The sequence below is a fragment of the Chelonoidis abingdonii genome, chromosome 2, assembly GCF_003597395.2.
Source record: "Chelonoidis abingdonii isolate Lonesome George chromosome 2, CheloAbing_2.0, whole genome shotgun sequence".
NCBI lineage: Eukaryota > Metazoa > Chordata > Testudines > Testudinidae > Chelonoidis > Chelonoidis abingdonii.
Genome location: NC_133770.1, coordinates 90,247,899 through 90,272,950, shown reverse-complemented (window position 1 = coordinate 90,272,950; position 25,052 = coordinate 90,247,899). Strand labels below are relative to the sequence as shown.

General features: G+C 37.7%; 1 protein-coding gene across 11 annotated transcripts in view; it reads right to left on the bottom strand.

The window, feature by feature from the left end:
- Positions 1-25,052, bottom strand: part of ARPP21 (cAMP regulated phosphoprotein 21) — a 266,329-nt gene that overhangs the window by 105,569 nt on the left and 135,708 nt on the right. For 9 of the 11 annotated variants that reach the window (XR_004376261.2, XM_032798729.2, XM_032798727.2 and 6 more), the window contains 2 exons: positions 4,987-5,095; positions 3,047-3,148 (listed from right to left, as the gene is read on the bottom strand). Coding sequence is in view for 10 of the 11 variants with exons in the window: in XM_032798729.2 (XP_032654620.1) it covers positions 3,047-3,148; positions 4,987-5,095 (211 nt within the window). In the remaining variant the exon portion in view is untranslated. The remainder of the gene's footprint in view (positions 1-3,046; positions 3,149-4,986; positions 5,096-25,052) is intronic. The other 2 variants (XM_032798734.2, XM_032798736.2) reach the window with 1 other exon arrangement.

Sequence of the window (25,052 nt, the reverse complement as noted above, 5' to 3'; positions counted from 1 at the left end):
TTCGTGGAAACATCAAATTAATGTGCCTCTCCTACAACCTCAAACTGCTCGTTGTGCTTCCCCAAATGCCAAAAGCTCTGATTTTCTGCTACCCTGTTGCCAAAACATCCAACTCTCCCTAACACCGATGATGCAGTTATGCATCATCAATACAAAAAAGTGCAGCATACTGAAAATGTGGGGAAAAGCATTAATTAAAGTGACATTAATATTGAAAAAAATGTCATAAGGAATATTGTACAGATGACATTACATTGCCATATTTAATTCATTAAAACCTCCAATTTAAATTTAAAATGAAGCTGTTCATAATTTCTAGTAAGATGCATGGAGTGCTGCACAATGAAGAGAATTTGATGCAGGTTTTATGTCCAGCCTGCTGCAGAGTAAGCAGGGGCATATTCATTAGTTATTTTGAATCTGAAAAGCAGATATAACATCTGAAACATGTCTAGAGTTTTAGATTAATTTTTTTCCCTTTTCAATTTTGTTCAATAAAGTTTTCTCTTGGACTGAAATCTCACCCAAATGGTTTCAACCTGAAACAAATATTTACAATTCGGTGTTATAGCAATCATCTTAGGACACCGTCGGCTGCATTTGGGACACCTCTTCAGACATACTGTAATTAGAAGTGATGCATTTTAATACATTTTCTAAGGTTCACAATCAGGGTATTAACACAAATTTAACTACAGTGGTGTGAATAGCAAAGGATAATAAAATTGTATATCAGGCATGTCACTTCTGCACCTCACTTTCTCCATCTACAATTTCGGGGACAATAATGCTTAGGTACCTACCTCACAGATGTGTTGTGAAAACTGATTAGTTAATGACTGCAGAGGGCTTTAAAAATATGAAGTGCTATATGTAAGTGGCTATACATGGTAGGCAGTCAATTGTGGTCATTCCTAAAATTGAAAATAAAGAATATATTACAATGCCTACCACCATGTATAAATATTTCTACCATGCCAGAGGGGCTCTCATCTGTGAGGCATGCTCCACTCTGCAGCATAGCTAAGAAATATTTAGTTATTTGCATCATTAGTGTAGCCTGCTGAAATACAGTAATATGATTTATTGATGGCTCACTAATACCTGCAATGAGTAGAGAGAGAAAGCAAATGAGTGTATATGAGAGAGAGAGAGGGAGAGATATCTGCATTGCTAACCTTTAAAAAAGGCGCAGTCCTAATCCATTGATATAGCTCCTGCCACAAGCGATGCTTTTACTCATGATAAAACCCCTTCTTGGCTAACCTGACAGATCACATCAACCTTCTAGTTATGGCAATTAAAATTCTCAGCACTTGCATTTGTCTTTCAAACTGAAGGTAAAAGTATCGAAATCAACAACGAACACGGCAGCGCATTTGGGGATGAATGCTTAATCACTCAATCTCACTGCATCTTTCATGAACACTTGGGGCCACATTCTCTGCTTCTAGCTGCCCTTAAGACGCACAAACTAAGTCACTCTGGCAACACCTTTCCCTATGTCGTCACTTGTTGCCATGTTCCAAATCTATCCCCTGCAGTTATCCATTTTTAAGATATGCTCCTTTGTATCAAGTCAAAAACAGTAATTCGCTTATAGCAGACAAACAAGGACACAGCCAGTTCTACAATTTATATTGCAGCTGTATTGACATTAGGCTGCCATACTGAAGTGAAATTAAAAACAAAGAGCCAGCTAATACTGGGATTTTCTCAGTAACAAGAACAGAGAATACTATGCTGAATATCTGCGCATAATTTTCCCTCCCAAATTGCTTTTTATAATCAGTGGACTACTTGCTAAATAGAGACATTACTTATCATAAGGGAAGTCACAAGTGAGACAATACACACTCACATATTTACAGTATATTCTGCTTAAAACAAAGACCATTAGAAGAACTCGTAAGCATCAAGTTTAAAAAAAGTCATCTGAAAGCAACATGATTCCTTCTGTGGCATGTGAAAAGCTCTAATTTAAAAGGACACTGTCAAAAACAATTTTGCATAGTTTGTTTGTTTGTTTTGCCAGTATGATTTATACTGATTTTTTTTTTAATTCAGGGCTGTTCCCATATTCCTTGAACTGGTGAAACTTCCACTGAGATGCGACATGAAACAGTGAAAGAAGCAGACGTTCTCTTGGAAGTCACTATCCTCAGAGCACCCTGTCAGAGTTGATCCATACATCGCACTGGGAAATTATGGGGTAATATAGAGAACCCAGAAAGAAGAGGAACTGGCCGCAGACAGGACCCAATCAATTTATGTATTTAAGGAGAATGGGGATGAAGCCATAGAAGTTTGACATTTGCGTGTCTTTACTTAGTAATTTTACTCAATTTTATTTGGTAAACTTTGATTCCCTCCATTCCCCCACCCCCTAGTAAAGCTGGGATTATTTTGCCTCTTCTTGTTTTACTCCCTTTATTGTCTTCCAACATCACTGTTTTTGACAGAAGAAATCGAGTTTCTTCATTAATCTATGTTCCCTTTACTACTTAGTTGGTCAGTTCAGCTAAATATTGAAAGGTCATGCATAACCAGTGGCTTTTGATTGTTTTTAAGGGTTTGCTTCCAGAGTTGTTGAACTGACAAAAACAAAAAACAAATAGATTGACAGATCTGAGTAAGTTTAAGCAATGGCAAATATGAGGCTTAAATTAGTTGAGAGTGTCCATTTAAATCACTACTCTTCTGCTTGCAAGTATTATAATGCTGAACAGACCAAACCTATACCACACACACACAAACATTTCCAGAAACAGGAAAAGGCCATTTAGACCAACATGCCTGCCCTGTTTTGGCTGATCTTCCTTCTACTGTCCTCTTTTTTCACTAGAGCTCTCAATCACCTCCTGCTCCAGAAACCAATCTAGGTATCTCTTGAACTCATTTTATACCCTTTGGTTTAATCATCTTTCACTACCGTCTCCAGCTACACAGTGCAATCTTGCTGCAATGTCAATGTCAGAGGGGGAGGATACTGGCTGACTACTGATAAAGATATGTCACCAAAGAGGCAATTAAAACAACTACTCACATCTTGTGCAAATATTCTCTCCCTCACTCTCTGATACTCCTCTTCTCTCTCTTCAATTGATTTACTTCGTCTGTCATCTCTAAATGGATGAATTCTGTTTTGCTGAGCAGAAAAAAAATCAGGAGGGTTATATAAGTTGAGCTGTTAAAAACTGCAGTTTAGAAACTGTCAGCTAAGAATAATAAATGTTCCCGTAAAAAAATAGAAAGAAGAAGAAGTATGAAACGGATAGCTTTCAGTTCTGAGGGGGAGTGTGAACCACCGTGTTATGCTGGGTATTCTAGGCTCTCAAGCTAGACGCTGCTGGAGTGTTCCCAGATCAAGTGACTGAAATAAGGTTTTGTGCATGACTTTTGTGAGCCTGCAGTCCTGAATCAAGGCCTCTTCATCCAATGCCTTTTGCTTCTGACTGATCAGGAAAAGGCAGATTTTTTTTATCTTCTCTACTGGCTGTGAGGAAGGAAATGGCACAGAATACCTAACCATCCATGAAGCCAAGCAAAAGCATAGGGAAACTAAATGGTAGGAACTGATGATAAAACACTAAGAGCCCTAAAAGATTACATCTATCACGATGATGATAAATTATGCTTTCCAGAATATTTTGCACAAGAGTTTTAACCCTTTCAGTACCAAGTCTAGCCATTAATTCAACTTAGTGGGGAAAAAGAGTAATTTAAGCCTTTTAATGATCAACATTTTAGATAACAACAATACATGAACATAATAGGGGGAAAAAAGACACCCTTCATGAAACATCTTGCTTGCAATTAGATTTTAATCGCAGCGCTGCTCCTTCTCCCACACTGTGTTTTGTGTATATGATCACACTGCTTGCCTTTGGTCCACTCCCACATCCATTACTCACTAAACCTTTTTTTCAAAGCCAACTGAGATGCAGTGTAGCTGGGAAAGCTACTACACACAGCTGAAGGTAAAAGGAAAAAGAAAAATAATCTCTAATTAGAAGCAGGAGGCAGAGAGGCACTCAATGGCTTTGAGAGATTCACTGGAATCTATCACAGTAATGATAATTTGAGTGACAAATCACACACTGTCTTACCTTTAGGAATTTTCTCAGAAAAGCAATTCCAGTGTTACAACCCCTTTTGATTTTTTGTTTTGTCATATATACATTTTGCACTGGATTAAAATGATTTTATGAACACAATGCTTACTTATAGCAGGTTGTTTTTTTTAAATGCTGAATTTCAGTGGTGTGCAAATACACAGCTCCCTGACACTCTCCTACATGTAAAGTATCAGACATGTCTAAGATAACACTGTTGTGTCACAAGCAACACACGGAAAAGTTCTGCCACAATACATGCAAAACAAGCAAATAAGTTACATAGACAATAAAATGTTGTTGGGGCAAGGGAGGGACAGGAACTAAAAGATTAAACTGCTATTTTTTGGGGAGGGTGGACAGGATCAAAACTTATTTTAGGATGGTTTCAAAATCGACCTGGCCTCACTATAACATGTTTGAGAGATTTGTCCTCCTTTATGGCTATCTCACTTATCTTCGGTCCATACTGATATCCAGGTCTGTGCGTGTGTACACATGTGGGTGTATATAACTGAAGGATAAAGCAGTAGGGAGTGGAACAACTGCCATAGTCACACAGACATTTGGAAATGCGACTGACAAAGCCTTCCAACAGCTTGGAACCTTTGACATTCCAACCCCCTTTCAACATGCAGCAAGTCCTGTGCCAAGCAAACCACCCATGCAAACCCACACACTGCCACTGCTAAAGCAACCACACTAGGGCTTGATGCTCTCCACTGTATGCCAAAGAGGAGGAGTGGGGTGGGGTGAGGGATGGGAAAAGGAAAGCGGAAGGGAGGAGCAACAACAAAAGAACAACAATAACATCAGTCAGCCCACCTTCGAAACAGAACAAATTTCAGCAACTCTCGAACCGAGAACCAACCTGATTGTCTTCTTTATCAATACTAGAGTTATCTCGCTTCAAGATAAATCGCTTCTGGGATTCTTCACCTTTTTCATCTTTTAAATGTTCAGAAAACCTTTGCTCTGGTCTGCCAGCAAAGTAAAACATATCAATAAAAAAAATCTGCTTCGTTGGGTTTTTTTTTTTTTTTTTTAATTCTCGGCGCTCTTTGTTTTTCACAGAGCCACTTAGTGCAAAATTAGTTTATATTTGTTGTGGTTGGGAGATACTGACTACAGCTGTCTGATGAGGTTCTAATGCAGCTAACTGTTATTGCTATAAATATCTTTTGTTGTTGTTATGTAGGAAGGAATGTGAATGCAAAGTCTCAGTCATTAAGATACTCAGCCTCATCAGCCCCTGTGACTGAAGGACAAGAAAACAAGTTAACATACAATATGTTAATTTGTTCCTTCAGTTGTCCTGACCTCCAGCTAAGCTGCAGCTGAATATGGCTTACCTACATTTATAAACAAGGAAAAACGGACAGAAATATTTTTATAGAACTTCTCACTCCTAATAAATCAAACTAGTAATTGGGGAGGACCTAGTGGTATTTTGTTTAAACAAATAATTATCCAATGGCTTATAAATGGGGAAATATTTCAGAACAATCACACAGTATTGATTAACCAATTGATTTTAAACTCATCCAGGCTTTTTTTTTTTTTTTTAAATGGCCAAATACTGCTGGCTAAGAGAACAACATTTCTAGGTTCAGTAACTGGGAATAACTGCTCAGTATTTTTTTCCACCTTCCATAAAAAGGAAATGCTTAGAAGTGTCTCATGTCCTGGAGCTAACAATTATCAGAATTTGTTTCTTTTAGTGACATTTCATTCTTCCTGATATACTTCATCTTGTGTCTGTTCTTAATGTCCTGCTTTTGAGTTGTCTGCCAAGGCTTCATTATACCATAAATTGGTTAACAAAACAGTAATACATTTTGTCATGTGATGATAGACTGCTAATTCAATAGCATCACAATTTTGGGAATACAAAACTTATCTAAAGAAAGGGGCTCACCTGTCCCTCGGCACATATTTGTTAATTCTGATAGTGTTAACAGGAAATTTATGTTTGTCAGTGAAGAAAAGAGTGCTAAGGGATCATACGCCATACAACGATACATCCAAACTGTGTGCAAAACTCCCATTGACATTAAGGGATGTACCGTGAGGAAACTGGAGACAGAATTTATCTTGACTTTTCAAAAATTCAAAAATCAGTACTGTAAAATAATACCAAAAAATCCTCACAACCTTTTACTTTCACAATGTTTTTTTTAATCCAGATGTAGAAATCAACCACTATTTTACTGACACACTGTTCAGACTAACACTCTGCTGATTATAATGCACAGTGTTGGAGTTATACCAGAGTGAAACATAACACATATTTGTGCCATGTTACAATTAATTACCAAATGTACAGGAAAGGCTTGTAAGGAACTATGGTAAATGCAAAAAACTCACAAGGTGGTAACTTTCCTGACATCCTTTTATTTATGAATTTACGTGAATTTTGGAGGGCTCCGAGAACTTCTGTTCACGGCCTTCATTTTGGGCAAAGACTGCAATTTGGTTCAGAAAACAATGACCTGATTTCCAGAGATACTGAGCATCCAATAATTCAACATACCTCAACAGGAGTTGTGGCTAATCAGCACCACTGGAAATTGGGTCCATAACATAGAAAGTTTCAGATTCTCCCGGTGTCCCACTTTGTTCTTTTCTGAATTTTTCTGGAAAGTGCAAAGGTGTGTGCTCACTTGTACAGTTTTCTAATGTAATGAACAGTACAGTGCAGTGATGCTGCTTGTAAAGGAAAAGCTTACCAATGTAGATAGGATATTACATGTTATATCCTGTCTTCATTCCCATTAATGGGTATTATACTTAAATTGTCAGGAGAAGAAGAGACTCTCAAAATTTTGCTTTAAAATGAGCAAGTGAAAAAGTTCAGAGGTTAAAAAAATATATATATAATCTATCTTCCATAAGTGACAGCATGATTAAAGGACAAACAGATAACACCATTGTGTTAGGACTGGAGGGAGGGTCAGTGTGGAGTTTATAGTTGTAAATCTATATTTTGAGTGTTTCAGTTTGTCTGGGGTTTACTGAAAAAAAGAAAGAGGGAAAAAACAAATGATCTAATTGTATCAAAGTCAAGAAAATATAGACTTTTAAAATCCATTTGGTAAATATCCTCTGTAATTACTGCTTTATACAAATGCCTTATCGATGTAGATTCATACTTTAACATTCTTTTAATTCTGTATTTTTAAATAAAATACCAAAAATGAAGAGACCACCATTATGATGAATTAATCCCTTGCTAATTCCACCTCTCCACAGGTCATTTTGGGAAGCATGAGTACAAAATATGATCCCAATCCAGTAACTTCATTTATTTATATATTTTCATTCATTCTTAAAACCACATAGAAAATTCAAACAGATTATTTCGTAAATTAACAAAAATACAAGGCTGAGATATTGGGCCTTGATCTTGAAAGGGAACTGTACGGGCAGATCCCTGTGCACATGTGGCACTTACTGACTTCAATGGCACTTCATGTACTGCTGTAGGATCTGCCCGTATGGTTCTCCCTGCAACATCGGTGCCTTGGATGCCAGGTTTCAGCCTAGAATGAAAATGCAGAGGTAAGTTAGAAAATAAAGACCAGAACAAGAATTTCCATTAGGAATGCTGAGGGACAACCTTCATCTCCCAACAGAAACATAACATAAAAAACCCTGTGAGATTATTTAAAATGCTTCTTCCAATAAAATTATATGTGTTTCGTTAATTGTATAGCTAATGAAGCCAAAATACCCTAACCTAAACCAATCTACAGGTCTCAGTCTTCAATGAAAATGAGCTCTTAAATAAACACTTGAGTTCAGAAAAGAACATTCACAAAAAGGAAGTCTCTGCCCCCAAAGGGCTCACACACTAAGTGGACAACATATAGACCAAAGGCCCAGCCCTGTAAGATATGGACTATGGGAATTCTTATGAAAACCAATGAGAGTCCTAGGCACAAAGCTTGCAGGATAAGGCTGCCAATAATCATATGTTATGATTATTTCATTTCATGTTTTATCTACTCAGTGGAATCTGGCACATTACTTTAAGAAGTTTTGAGTGAATTCATTTTTCATGAAAGGGAAGGACAGATAAAATCACTCTGAATCTGAATGTGGGTAGCCATAGCATTAGTACGTTCTGCTAACAAATCTCATTTGGGATCTGAATTGTAACAAACACCTTCCCCTCTCCTTTATGCTCTCTTACACCTGAGTCATTCTGAAGCACAGCCTTTAAAATGTACCAAACTGTGGGGTGGTTGTGGACACATGGGAATGAATTTTCAGTTGTGGTATAAGCCAAATCAGTTCAAAGAATTTGTGAATTCACAATTTTGGACATTCAGTTGCTTGCACTTATTCACTACTGCTTGTGAATATTTGGTGTTTTACATAGCCCAGCATCCGGAGTCAAGTGATAACGTAAGAAAGTTAACTTCCATTTAAACAAAAAAGAAAAGGAAGGGTGAAACACTGACACTGTTTAAATCAATGAGTTTTGTTGCTTGGGGCTTAAAGGGACCAAGATTTCACCCTAAGTTTCTAGCCCTAATTACTACAGAGAAAAGCTTGAAAACATGACCCAAACACACCTTAAAGGCTTAGAAATCAACAAATAAAAAAAATCCAAAATGTATTATTTAACATATGTAATTATTTTAACCCAATCATGTTTGTTTTGGGGTCTGACTCATTGCTTGGGGTTTGCAGTACTGGAAACTTGAAGAGAACAAAGAAGTGCACCTATACCTTGTACTACTCCTTGAGGAAATCTGAAAGGTTCTTTCTTACTCAGTATTATTTTTCTGTCATTATTTTCTTCTACTGTAAGACCAAATCAGGACAAGCTGAATCTGATGTACAAACAACGTATGCACTATACTGACTAAAATTCTCTAACAAGTTTCTTGTAAATGTATGGAATAATTATTTATCTGTTTCAGAGAAGACATTGCTTATTTTTAGCTCCTTAGCCTTCAAGTCCACCTATAGTACAGTATGCAATGAAGAAATCACTTCCATTCTAAGGCGTAGAAAGTCTAACCATACGAAGCAAAAGACCAAAAAGAAAAATATATTGAAAATATTTGTTAATGGAAGGTATGGCAGAAAGAGACAGTATGTGTACAGTAACAAGCAACAAAGAGTCCTGTGGCACCTTATAGACTAACAGACGTATTGGAGCCTAAACCTTTGTGGGTGAATACCCACTTTGTTTGATGCGTCTGTTTGATGAAGTGGGTATTCACCCACGAAGGCTTGTGCTCCAATACGTCTGTTAGCCTATAAGGTGCCACAGGACTCTTTGTCGCTTTTTGCAGATCCAGACTAACATGACTACCCCTCTGATATGTGTACAGTATATTTTGTTGTAGGTCTATTATGAATTCAGCACATATCAATGAATTTATATAAAGATACAGATATACATATACATGGTGATTTTAGCATTTAAAGAAAGACCCAAGATTGACAACAGTGGAAACCGAAGTTCCCTATTTACTCACTTTATAAATAGAGTAGGGACAGTGGAAGTGCTAATTTACTAAAACTACTCTGTTCACGTGTCCTGTGCCTGACCTTAAAAAACCTCTCTCACACTGTCAAAGGATAATTCTGGTTCCTTAACCATTTATTCTTTGGCATCTACCAAAGATATCAGCGCCAACAAGGTTGTTAATTAATGCCAGGTGCGACAGTGTGCAGCATACTGTGCAGTCCTGTCTTTCCTATTGCTCAACAGCCTAAAGGCCCTGATCATCCCCACTGTTTCAGGATATACTGTATTGTTGTTTGGCTTTCCCGGCTTTCCCTCCCCACTCAAGCTACAAGTTAAATACAAAACATTGATTTGGTACGTGAGCAACAGACCTGCTCTTAGAACTTTAAATCAAAATCCAGTGGATCATCAAAAGCCCTCTTGCCTAATCAACCATTTGCTGGATTTTTTTTTCAGTGACTTATTTACACCTTTAATAAATGAAGATAGTATATTCGCTATATTTCCAATGTATAACAGTTAAAAGTAAACAAGAGATGTAGACAAAAGTGAACAAGAGATGTAGATACATGTAGATTGTGAAAGCATGAAAATGCTAGCCATTTGAGCCTTTGCACATTTTTGTAACTACCTGCATGGTTCCGCTATTTCCTCTTCAACACCTATGCCTGGAATTAATGCTGTGAAGTGCAGAATGTGAAATATTGCTAGATATGTATTAGCAGACACCTATATGCACTTGCAAGAATTACTAAGCATACAAACTTCCAAATTATGGCTTTCATTATGCTGACATGATATTTATCATGTTATTTATATCAGTTGGAATTGGAAAAGGTTCAGAAAAGGGCAACAAAAATTATCAGGGGCATGGAGCATCTGCCATATGAGGAGAGACTAAGAAGACTGGAGCTTTTCAGCTTGGAAAAGAGACAACTATGGGGGGATATGACAGAGGTCTGTAAAATCATGACTGGTGTGGAGAAAGTAAATAAGGAAGTGTTATTTACTCCTCAAAACACAAGAACTAGGGGCTACCAAATGAAATTAATACTCAGCAGGTTTAACAAACAAACAAAAAGGAAGTATTTTTTCACACAATGCACAGTCATCCAGAGGATCTTGTGAAGACCAAGACTATAACAGCATTCAAAAAATAACTAGATAGATTCATGGCAGATATGTCCATCAATGGCTTTTAGCCAGGATGGGCAGGGATGGTGATCCTAGCCTCTGTTTGCCAGAAGTTGGGAATGGGATCACTTGGTGATTACCTGTTCTGTTCATTCCTGGCCACTGTCAGAAGACAGCATACTGGGTTAGATGAATGATTGGTTTGACCCAGTATGGCTGTTCTTATCTACTTTTAGTTCTAGTCTAATTTTAAACTTTCTATAAGGCCATTGTGAAAAATCAAATACAGCAATGCAATTGTGCATTATAAAAAAAAAGACTGAAATGTACTAAGCAAATGCCAATTTAAAAGGTCAAAGATATAGTATAATTTGTCTGAACTTGTCAAATTCTATGCAGGCTTGCATTTGTGTTTCCTGGTTACCCTGTATATGATTATATTCTTGTGTTAACATGCATATAAGAGAATCCAAAGGCTTGGTTAGGAGATAGAATGTAACAACAATCTCCAAGTTTAGGTCTGGACAATTATTGCAACTGTATATTAAACCTAAGGGTTTTTATTAGCTACTGGAACCTTTGATCAGGATGCTACCAATCTACTCGGAAGTGTTTATGTATGATGTGACACGGCAGGAAAGCAGGGAACAAGATAATAGGAAAGAGTAAGGTCCATGTGAGTTACTCTCCATCTCCTTTTCTGTAGATGGTCTAGCTAAACTTTCCCAGACTTTTTTAAAGTTAATAGATTCATAGATTCTAAGATCAGAAGGGACCACTATGATCATCTAGTCTGACCTCTTGCATTATATAGATCATAGAACCTCATTATAATTTCTGGTTGAGCAAGAGCATATGTTTGAGAAAGATATCTTGCCTTAATTTAAAGATTTCAAGTGATGGAGAATCCACCTTATCTCTAGAGGTAAGTTCCAATGGTTAATTACCCTCACTGTTAAAAATATGCACCTTATTTCTAGTCTGAATTTGTCCAGCTTAATCTTCAACTATTTGATCTTATTATGCCTTTTTCTCTTGTATTAAAGAAACATCTATTATCAGAAATCTCTTCCCCATGTAGGTACTTTTAAACAACTGATCAAGTTAACTTTTCACTATCTCTTGGGTAAACTAAAGAGAATCAGCTTCTAAGTCTCAAGTGTGTTATCCAGACCTCAAGTTACTCTTGTAGGTTTTTTTCTGAACCCTTTCCAATTTTTTTAAATATACTTTTTGAAGACACAGTATTCCAATAATGGCCTCACTAAGGCTGCATCTACCCTACAGAGACTATACCAGCACAGCTGTGTTCGCATAGCTATCCTGGCATAACCCCACAGTGTATGCAGCCTACGCTGACAAAAGCATCACCTTTCTAAGGGATGATAGCTAGGCTGACAAAAGCTTTCATCTATTTATATAGCTGTACCTACACTGGGGTTAGGTCAGCAGAGCTATGCTGATCAGAGGTGTTGTTTTTTCATACCTCTGACAAATGTAGCTATGTTGAGCTAACTTTTAATTAGACCAAGCCTAATTTTGTATACAGAGGTAACACCAATGCCATATATCATGTTAGCCTGCATAGCTACAGCATTGCACTGGGAGTTCATGTTCAATTATTCAGTTTGAGATACTGGTGAAAGCTCAGGGGATTCTTATTTCTGTGCCCTTAGAGTGCTGAAAAATATACTTATCTGAATTTGCACACAGTTAACACAGGGTCTGAACTGTAGTAATTGTATTATGGAATCAGTCCCCTTCCTCCCCTACTTATTTATACACACAAATTATTTTGCAGTTCTTAAACCAAGAATAAAAAAAATAGAATTCCTCATCATAACTCAAAAAATGTCTACTGATATTTTCCCTGTACACCTCTGAGATTACTTTGAACATGAGCCTGAAAACCTTAGACAAGACTCCCACTGGAGATAAAAGACTTTTGCCTGAGTAAATACTGCATAATGAGGCCCATTTTTAGAGAGAGTAAACTTGGAGAGGGTGGGTAAGCTCCTCCATGTCGGACGAGAAAGATGTATAGAATTTTGGTAGTATCACCAACCTGTTATGTGATTTTCTGTTGTGAAACCAGCATCTGTTCTTCTATCAGTGAACTGAGTAATAAGCTTTAACATTACTGTGCAATTAATCGCACAAAACAATGTAATACATAAGAAAACAAATTCTACCATCATTTATGCTCGTTTTAATCTGGAGTAATTCCAGCCATTATAATGGAGTTATTCTTGTTTTACACCAGTAAAAAGATATCAGAATTTTCCCCTAAGGATTACATTCTGTTTTGGACCTACCCAGAAAACTCCCTATTGCTTACAAATCTAGGGATATACAGTCCTTCAATTTCAAAGTCAACAATTAGAAGTTGTAAGAAAACAAAGTCCTCTCAACTACATTAAGGAGGTAGTCTCTGTATGATCAGATTGTATTTTTATCTGCAAAATTGCAGCTTTTGAACACACTTTGTGAAAGAGTTGCACGGAGAGATTTTGGCAAACCAGTAAAGTGCCTGAAACCACTATGGCTTATTGTTAAAGGCAACCTAGTCAGCAAGCTGTAAATTGGCCATTCAGCAGTCTCAGCTTGACCAAGGCAGGAGGGAGTGGAATTTTGGGATGCCACAGAAAGGGCAGTTTGACCCCACGTCCTTCCTGATAAGAATTGTGTTGAAGTTGCTGATACATGCATTTTAAAAGAGCAGGATGTGTCTCAGGAATGTGTATTGGGGTCTCAAGGCTGCAAACTCTGGAAGAACCCACACCTGGTTAATCAATAATCAGAAGGAGCCTCTTGCTTGCCCATTGGAACTGCTTGCTTTACAAGTTTTTTTTAAGGGTCATGTCTTTATATTACTAATGTACAAATAAGGGGAAAAAGCTTGAGATAGTTTGACTTGTTTGGGGACTCTTTTTGGACTCTCCCTCTGCATACATCTTGCTGTCATATGGCAGCATTTTACAGCATTATCCATTCTTGAAATCCAGGTCCACTCTGAGATGTCTACATGAATGAATTATTAAAATAAGTTGTAAAGTATTTTCTTAGTCAAAGCATTTAGGGATGGTCTTGGTCCTGCCTCATGCGGGGGTTGGACTTGATGACTTCTGAAAGTCCCTTGCAGTCTTACATTCCAATGATTCTATAATTCTATATGAATTAATTTGCTAAATACTAGATGGTGACCTTATACAAAAAACAACACAATGTTTATAAGATGAATATAAATTAGAAATTTAAGAGAATCACTAAAAGATTATATACAGTGATAATTAGATTACAGAAAAAACATATAGTCTTCATAAGTTTCAGAGTGGCCACCGTGTTAGTCTGTATCAGCAGGAGTACTTGTGGCACCTATTGTAAACTTATATCTTTGCATCCACTCTAACACCATTTACCTGAATTAAACCTTTCCAATTGTCCCTAACCTTAAAGAATACTTCAAGGCCCAGAAACTAGTTTTGCAATGTTTACTTAAATGGATTTCCATGCAATGTAGAGATTTGCAAGGAAATGCCATCTGAAGAGGTCAAACAGTGGCAGAACATAGCATGTATCTAAAGGTTTAGCAGAAGAATAATACTGATCTTTTGCCCCTATTAAAGGCTTTTAACTGTGATGGTATTTTTGATGTAAGACTACTATGGCTCAATTCCCAATGGCACTAAATCCTATTAAGGAAGTACATAAGAAAAAGAGTATGAGGTCAAAATATGTTCATAGAAGACCATAAAACTTCTCATTCAAAAATAATTAAATCTACTTGTTAAGAGGTCACTGATTAGTGTACACTTTATCCATCTAAAGTTGATTATTGTTCTTTAAATCCCTCGCTGCTGTCACAGGTAATTAGAATGCAAGCAAATACAGTATTAATTAATCTGTCACACAATAAGGCAACTATATTATAAAAATATTTATGACAAAAATATATACCAATTTAAATAACATTCAGTCAGATAGTGGCACAATTGGACAAAGGCCAAGAAATGTAATTTTCAGATTAGCAACAAAGTACACTCCACTGACTGTGTGTGTGTGCTCTGCAAAACACTCATCTTGTTCTAGGCTGACAACTCCCCAGTGAACTAATCATGTGAAAACAGGAAATATTTTTTTCCAAGTAACCACCTCCTAGCTATGGGCAACATTTGCACTCTTCTTCCTTTTAGAACATTCTTCTCTCCATTTAATTCCCAAGTTAGCCAACTGAAATTGCTAAACTGGTCAAGTTAAAGCCTAAGGTTTAACTAGGCAAGTACAGCTTCTCCATGTACTTATTATACTACTACTACTGCCTCAGGAATGTGTATGCACAGTGGAGAAAAATGGAACAAAAAGGTTTTGTTTAAGACTCCAGCAGTCTTATTATGTGGTGGATCTTCTCCTCTGGAGCAAGAAGAAGTGAACTAATATTAAGAACTTTATAAACAAAAGGTAGGTAGAAGCTTACATTATTTTTCCAGTGTTTATAATAAGCAGTTTACAACATCAAAACAAATTCAAGATGTTTATTTTGAAGTTTCTTAAAATCCAAAATTACAGTGAAGAATAAGTTCTTTTTTTTTCAATTTTTGAGGGTAAAATTAAAACAGCAAGTGAGAGAATAAAAAGTTTCACCCTCCTTAACAGATACAGTAACTCCTCACGTAAAGTGGTAGTTATGTTCTTGAAAGATCCGAATTTAAGCGAAATGATGTTAAGTTAATCCAATTTCCCCATAAGAATTCATGTAAATAAGAGATTTAGGTTCCAGGGAATTTTTTTCACCAGACAAACTGATACACACAGTATAAGTTTTAAACAAATAATTTAATACTGGTACACAGTGATGATGATTGTGAAGCTTGGTTGAGGTGGAGGAGTCAGNAGGGAGATTGGAGTGCCACAGAAAGGGCAGCTTGACCTCACGTCCTTCCTGACACGAATTGTATTGAAGTTGAGACATGCATTTTAAAAGAGCAGGATGTGCCTCAGGAATGTCTATTAAGGTCTCAAGGTTGAAAACTCTGGAAAAACCAACACCTGGTTAATCAATAATCAGAAGGAGCCTCTTACTTGCCCACTGGAACTGCTTACTTAACAAGTTTTCTTTAAGGGACATGTCATTCTATTACTAATGTATAAATAAGGGGAAAAGCTTGAGATAGTTGGACTCGTTTGGGGACTCTTTTTGGACTTGCCCTCTGGATACATCTTGCGGTCCCCACCGGTAGACGGAACATTTGGCCATCGGAAGCCTGCCGTTGCTTCACTCAAGAGTCACACTCAGCTTTGGTAATTATCAAAGGTTGGGGGTGTTTTACTAATCTTGTTGCAGATGTCTGTAAGTGCTTTGAGACTAAGTAAAGTTTAGGTTTAGGTGAAAGCACTCTTGTGTTGTCCTGTTTGTGTCAGCCATTATTGGTCGGATGGCCGTGTCTCCCCTGATTTATTTCCTGAAACCACTTAGCACAGAGTAAAAGTTACCAAGAGCTTTGGGTTGAAAGAACCCCGAGTAACAGAGCAGCACTTACCAGTAGCCTCAGTAAAGCAGATTTCTTTGTTAGATAGCTCATGTCCAGAAATACCAAAACAATTTCATAAAAATCTGTTCAGATATTCTTAATATTTGGGTTAAGAGCGTGGAATTATTTTGACTATTGAAATATTTATCAGTTTTGTTTCTAAAGTGCATATAGACTCTTTTTTTAAAAAAAAAAAATGCTGGAAGTTAACTCTGAAATGAAAGAAGATTGGTTAAGAAATCCAAATACACACATCACACTGAAAGGACAAATGAAAAAAGACAAGCATGAACTTTGGATGTTATGGTTCTAGAGACTTACACATTTGGTCAGCAAAGCACACAAACATTGTGGAATTCTAAAGCTTGCCTTACACTGATACAGTACATACATGCTTATTACAAGGCATACATTTCCAACAGTAATGTGACACACAGCTTGTCACAAGCTGTTTTTAAAAGAGGCAACAAACCTACCTTGTGCAGACAAGATGGTTTAGCACTACAGTGTCTTAGGTAGGCCAGTGTGCATAACATATCCCAGAAAATGTTGAAATAAGGATGTGGTCGGAGAAGTCATCCACAAAGATCTTTGCACTGTGCGAAACTCTTGTAAAAATTACAATCCATTTTACACTGGCAATGGGAGGTTAAAATAAATGGATGGGCTACAGCATGTTAATCCTCCTAAAGTGAAAAATCATGGACTGACAGGCAGCTAGGGCAAGAGTAGGAGGCGAGGACACAAGGATACATCAGAGTGGATGCAGGATCAGCAGTCTGCAAGCAAATGGAGCAATTGGCAACATGGCGTTACCCCAAATATACCAATAGAAGGGTAATAATATAAGGAGATGGGATAAGTGCTGTTGCAGAGAAGATTCAAAGGAGTTGTGTAGTATTAGGGCATTGCTATTCGGGTGTTCAAATGGTTTTACTGCATTTTTCCATTATTTGTACTTGTCTTTAATTAAACCAGCTGCTCAGTCCAACATCACATTGGCCTCTATTTTGAGGCACAGTAGTTCTCCTTATTTGCACTGTGAGTTTCTACTGTATCTGCTGACCCTGGAGGACACCATAAGTCTCTATAGAACAGGAGTATTAAACTTATGAAAGTTTTACTGTCTCTGTGCTTTCCCCTCTATTGTATATGGTGCAGAACTCTATTGTATATGGTGCAGAAACCATTTCTGCCTCCAGATCAACATTTTCAAATATGAAGACATGTAAATATTTTGTGAATTTCCGCATTTGGAGATGGTGGAATATTTATCAATTAAACAGGTCACAGTTGAATAATACAAGGCTAAATTCCAGGCCTAACTATGATGGGCAGGGGCAGCTCCAGGCCCCACCACGCCAAGCATGTGCTTGGGGCGGCAAGTCACGGGGGGGCGCTCTGCCAGTGCTGCAAGGGTGGCAGGCAGGTTGCTTTTGGCGGCTTGCCTGCAGAGGGTCCGCTGGTCCTGTGGCTTCGGCGGACCTCCCGCAGGCGTGCCTGCAGAGGGTCCGCTGGTCCCGTGGCACTAGCGGACCCTCCACAGGCAAGCCGCCGAAGGCAGCCTGCCTGCCATGCTTGGGGCTGCAAAATGCCTAAAGCCGCCCCTGATGATGGGGCATCTATTGTAATGGAAGCATGCAGCTATCTAAAGGTTACAGTCCTCAAATACAGAGCCTAAAATCAGGACCTGAAATCCGTATTTAGGCATTTGAGAGCTGCAGTTCAACTGATTTTGAAAATCAGACAGGTGCCTAAATATGGAGTTAATCCGGTTTTCTAAAATCTTAGTCTTAATGTCACATGGTGACCAATGGGGGATTTCTGTCCTCCTATAATGTAATTCATTTTATTAAGACTTAAAGCACTACACAGTTATACAACTTAACACACCACAAAGCCACTTAAAAAGGTGTTTAAAGTATCTGAAGGCCAATGACACATTATTAGACTATTTAACAGTATAAGTCAACACATTTCTGGTATGGTGACACTTCAACAGCAAAAGTCACTACAAAGCCTACCTTTGCCAGATATTACCACAAGGTTTCTGATGAAAGCTTCTACTCTCTAGTAAAGGGAAAGCCAATCCCAATGCTAACTTATTAATGGTAAGGACTGTAATTTTTTACTCAGAATCCAACCAGAACTCCTTTCTCTTCATACATTCTTTATTTACCATAAAAGTAATTAAGATATAAAAGCTAAAAATGTATTTCTGTATTTGGCGTTACCCCATGATAGTTTACAAGGTGAACAATGTCATCATCATTAAAGATAAACATGAGTAGATTCTAACAAATGGTGTTGATTTAGCCCACATGAAAGCTAAATCTCTCCTAGGTCCTTCTTCTGAAGATTTGTTCACAATGGCTTCACATGGAGGGTGGCCTATGCCCCCTCTGCACCCCAGCCAGCCGTAGATCTGGCCTTGGACTGCTGGTATTGGGGAATCAGCAAATAACTAGGGTCCATTCATGCAGAGGCCCTGTCCTGCCAAAGTTTTCACCCCATTACTTCATCTAGTCTGATCTCCTGTATGTCACAGGCCATTACAGTTCCCCTCATATTGAGCCCCAAAACTTTTGTTTGGCTAAATCATATCTTCCATCAAGGCCTTTTTCCAGCCTCAAAGACATCAAAAGATGGAAAATCCATCACTTCCCAAGTGAAGGAAAGTTACTCATTGAGCGTTTTGCCTGAGTAAAGACTTCAGGATTTGGCCCAATACAATTAGGGCAAACCATTGACCTCTGGATTCAGTCTATGTGGGCCTCAGATACAGTGGAGCTTGTGCAGCTCTGCAAAGGGATTGCTGGATGAAATGCAGGGGATTCAGAGATTATAAAGACAGAAAGGACCAGTCTGATAATCCAGTCTGACATCCTGCATAACAAAGATCATAGAACATCCCGGAATTAATTCCCATTTGAACTACAACATAATTTTTAGAAAACATCCAATCCTGATTTAACAATTGCTAGCGATGACGAATCCACCACAAATCTTGGTAAAAAATGTTCAAATGGGTACTTACTTTCACGGTTAAAACTTTGCACCTTATTTCCAGTCCAAAATTTGTCTAGCTTCAACTTCCAGCCACGGGATCTTGTTCTACCTTTCCACGCTGGACTGAAGAGCCCATTATTAAGTATTTGTTCCCCCATGTAGGTACTTACAGACTCTGATCAAGCCACCTCTTAACCTTCTCTTTGTCATGCTACCTAGACTGAGTCTATCACTATAAAACATGTTTTCTAATCTTTTACTCATTCTCTTGGCTCGCCTGAACTCTCACCAATTTATCAATTGCCTTCATAAGTTGTGGACACCAGAACTGGACATGGTATTCCACCAGTAGTCACATTAGTGGCAAATACAGAAGCAATACGTCTTCCTTTTTCCTATTCAATATTTCCCTGTTTATATATTCAAGGATTGCATTCGTTCTTTTGGCCACAGTGTCACACTGGGAGCTCATGTTGCACTGGTTATCCACACTGACCCCCAAAGAAAATTTCAGAGTCACACCCTATATGCCATGGAACTTAGTTCTGTGCCCCTGGCAGAGCACAGCATGAAGTGGGCTTTGGGCAGGACAGGCTGAAGAGGAGCAGCAACAGTAGATCTGCTGCTCCATGGAGCCACCTGCCATTGGCTTGTGAATAACAAGGTTTCAGTATGTATAGCTGCAAAGCGATTCTGCTGCCAGTGTGACCAGGCACTGGGAGAGGCAGGTAATGATTCTGCACCTGTAGAACACACCTTTCCGTCCCACCCTTCTGGACTGGATTTAACCCTTAATATTTTTACCTAGCTCGAACATTTTGTGCAGCTTCAATTTAGTTCCAGCTAACGGAGGCTCATATGCGGTAGCACATCTTATTACAAAATACATTAATATTCAATGTTAGGTATGTGTCATACCTTATAAGCAGCTGAACATTAGGATGTTGCATAACCACAAATAAATACTTCAAATGACACTCCTTATCTAACTAAAGAATTCAAGAATTAAACAGGAGAGAAAAAAATTAATCAAAGATCTGAAAACCACCGATAATGGCAGCATAGTTCCCAAAAGCTGACTCGCTAATGTGGAGACCACTAGTTCTCTAGAAATGCCCTGTACATGAAGATAAAAACAGTGTTACATAATAAATTCATGTGCTTAGTTCCACTTCAGGCCATGAATAATTTCTCCATCATTAGACAGGCATCAGAAGCCAATTCCCAAATACCCTTTGGCTTGGATAGTGGAGCTACCTATTAGTAATCTAGCAACTTCCATGTGACAAACCTCTAAGTCTGCCATGTGAACACAGGACCACCATTCCCCTTTGCCTATAGTGCAGAAGTAAGGATTGCTCAAAGGAAACATTTCTATCATTCCTGGTGTATCACATCATAGAGATGGACCACGCATTCAGACTTCGTAACTCCAGCACCAAAATAGAATGGAGGGGGATCCACCCACTGACTAAGGAACCCACTTTTGAAAATGGACTCCTGCATTTAAGGAAAAACTCCATCCATTACTGAATCAGAGCAGGAGTGGGAAATGCAGAAGCCATTTTGGATCTCCAGTTCTACAGCACAGTGACATGAAAGAGCAGTGGGATTTAAACTGGAAAAATGTCATTATCTGAGCTGGGATTTGGCTAACCACTACTTTTCCAGACACAGCTAAAAACTCTACTTTTACCAAGAATGCCACAATCTTTTTAATAATCACAAATAATAATCATCCCAAGTCTGAGGAGTTTGACTCATCCAAAAGACACCACGTCCCAAGAAGGGCACCCCCTAACACCACACCAGGGCAGTGGTTAATTACTGATTCAAAGACGAGAGTGTCCCATCTTCCAAGTTCAACCACGCAACTACGCAATTCCGAGTTCATGACAAGATTAAGCGGAGTGACTGCAAGGATTAACAACAGACTAATACTGTAGGTGTCTTTGATTAATGTTTAACTAATACTTCATTACAATATAAAACAGCTCTAAAATACATGTCCACCTCAATTACAAACAAATTAATTTAGATAAATTATATTAGACTGAAAATTAATAATGGAACCATGAGAAATGGTTCATTAACCCAAATGTCTCATTTATGGGAAAATTCTGTCCTTGGATGCATGCATATAGCTCTCACTGACGGGAATAAAAATTGCACATCCTAGGGCCAAATTTAGCTCAGCAAACACTTGACAAACCCTGTTTCTTTGTACGTCTTCCTTGCAAGAATGGATGCAAGACTGAAGTAAGAGATAGTCTTGTGTGAAAACCAGTCCCAATTCAAATATCATTCTGTTTAAAAAAAAAAAAGTCAAGAACAGTTTCAAGAAAAATGACATATGTAGTTTCTTCTTCTAAAATTGTATTGTATGAAGGCTTCACATTACAGTGTGTAACAGTATTCAGTCAAAAACAAGTAATGTAATAACGAAAGCTAATGCCTACAGTATAATACACACTGTAGTGCTGAAATCCATGACATGTTTATTAGCTTAGTCTGTGCATTTTTAAGGAAATGGGCATTACAGTTATTCGCCTCACTTTCCTCATCTGTTAAATAAGGATAATGATACTGCTCCTCCTCTGTCAAGTGCTTCAAGCTTTTTGGATAAAGAGCACTAAATATTTTTATTATTGCTCAGGAGTCCCCTACTGAGACAAATTAGACTTACAAGTCACTAATCGTCATACTTTTCAGCAAGTCCTGGATGACTGTACGTAAAATGTCTATGAAATAAAATCCATTTATTGCTTCAAAGCGACAGCATGAAGAAGACTCAATGTTGTAAACATTACATTTGTAGTCTTTATTGATTTCTATTCTATTATTGTAAGGACCATAATACGAGTGCTTTATGTATTAATAAATATTAAAATAAAAAGGAATCATCTCAGCCAATGAGATAACAAGGATGCTATTATTTCTCAGATATGTCATTCCCTTGCACTCTAGTTGTGGAGGTCTGATAGGCATAATCACTGCACAGATATTCTTCAATACCAGTGTAGAATGTGAATCCTAATTGGGCAACAATGACTGTTAGTCAGAATGCCGGGATTTGCTTTATCACAGTATAATTATATCTCAGTAATAAAATAGCAGCCAAAATATAGCCAAGACTGGAAAGAGAATTTCTTGCAATGGGAGACTTTGTATGAAACTAAAATAAATTGGTTCATAGTTCCTTGAAGCTACAAATCTTGGCCTACAGAACATCACACACTACACAAAACGAGAGAGAGAGAGAAAGAGAGATGTTTGCATGTATAGCGTCCCAGATCATGGGTCATATTACAGTTAGTCTAACTTCATGAGATCACTGCCTTGATTGTATTCTACTTACAATAGAGACAATATGATTTTTTTTAAAACATAGGTGCAACAAAAGAGTTTGTAGAGTTAACTGTGCTGTGTTCCAACAAAACAATGTTCGCGCCTTGTCACTGAGGTTCATTCATAACTAACAAGACATGAGCATTTCCTTATACAAATATAAGATTACAGAATATACACGTGGCTGAAAAAGAGCTGCAAACATTTTTGTTTGTGTCAACTTACATATAACCTCCCCCTCGCAAATGCATTCTTAAAGAAACAAAAATCAGTCAAGGGGAAAAAGGCACATTTTGATGTGTACCCTGGAAGTCATAACTTGTGGCTACTGAGCCTATAATGTAACCAATCCCACCATTTCGGTACAAAACTAGTATCTTTTAAATCCCAATATTCTTGGCATGCCTGGATGAGGGGGGAGGAAGGGGGGGGAGATGGCTATCTCCATTAAGAGCTAACCCATGTTGTTGAAATTGCCTGCTTTCACTGATTGCCATGTTATAGGGATGTCAAAGATTCTATACTATTTGCAAGAGCCATATCACAATACAGGTTTCAAAAAAAAATCCATGCATCTATATAGACACAAAGAGAAAATAGATGGATAGAATATCCTACAATGCTTTTTTAGTTATGACACAAATAGTACATATTGTACAGTATGTATCATTTTGCTGACAACCTTCTTAAAAAGAAACTCATGAAATATATATAACAGGTGCTAATACTACTCCAACTTTTGGATGTATACTGAAAACACCAAAAACGTTCCACTAAGGCTACTATAACAGAGCATTTCTACAGCAGCAGAGTAAAATAATGTAGAGTAAAACAAAATATCAAAAGGCTGCTTTATTACAAGGGTTAGAAGGTATGCAACACTGAAAAGGGTTTACAAAATCATCGTAAGTCTTAAAGTTCACAACATATGTGCTCTTCAAATGCACAAGACACTTTCTAAACACAATCACTGTATTTTATTCACACCCTACATCCTGAATGCTGAGTAACTCTGCTGTATGTATGTGCAGGTATGTATGCAGCTATGTGTGTGCATCCGTAAAAACATATTTTTTACACACCACACATGAGGATATCCATGCAGCAAACTGCAAAGCCAAATTAAAATCTGTATTTATCAAGCACCTTTAAGCACATCACCTGCATCTGCCCCACTTATCTATCTCCACTGAGATAATCAGTCTGAATATACAGACAGAGGTATGTAAAAGTACAGACAACAGCTGCAAGGCTCTCTTATCTATTTCTATTTTTTTTTAAATGTGGCATGTACAGAATAAAGAGATGGCATGTAGAGTTTTTGTTGGCACTCATTTGGAATGTCCTGCATAATACATTGCCTCCATTTCAAATGTATGCTTTTATCATGCTGCACTGTCATGTGTTCACATTACATTTTGGTATAGCTTTAGACAGATGATAGACTGACACAGACGACAGACAAATATAATTCAATGGAGTCACTATAGCAATATCACAATTAGAGTAAGATATTTTCCATACTAAGCAACATTGTGACCATCTCCACCTAACGTTCAGAAAAACTTCTGTTCTGCATAATATTTCTTACATGTACTACTTGTCCAGAAGGTAGTTTTTTGGAAAAGTTTTTAGATTTTAATTGGACAGGCCTTTTTAAACTTTTTTTAAAATCCAGTCATAATTGAAAGCATTAATGTTGAGTATAAAAATGTTTTAATCTGCTCACCTTTATCTGAACTACTGCACAGGACTAGTTTTATCAAGTTTGGATACAAGAAATTTAGTTATAAGAGATGATCTCTCCATGCACATTAATATTTCCATGAAAAATTTGCTAATTGATGTTCTTCTTTTACTTATTACAAAATATATATATATATATATATATATATATATATATATATATATGTCCTTCTGCATTACAAAGACAGCTTTGAAAATGTCAGACGATAACTAGCGTCTAAACCTCCATTAGGGTACACTAGCTTGGACTTCAACGGAATGCTGCTGACCTCAGGAATACGCAGCAGACTATTCAAATCCCAAAGAGAATTGGGTGCTAGGAATATATATTTGCCACTATAATAATAATTTAAAAAAAGCACAGGTTGCACAGGCAGCAGCACAATATTCACACAAAAAATCACGTTTTCTCCTGAACTCACACTATTGTAGCTTCTTTCCCCCTCCCCCCACAATGAAACTAGCAGCCTCCAGAGCTCCTCAAGTTCTTGCCTCTAAGGCAGGCACCTTCATAGGCCTGGTCTACACTACGCGTTTAAATCGATTTAAAGAGCGTTAAATCGATTTAACGCTGTACCCGTCCACACTACAACGCCCTTTATATCGACATAAAGGGCTCTTTAAATCGATTTCTGTACTCCACCCCGACGAGAGGAGTAGCGCTAAATTTGATATTAACATATC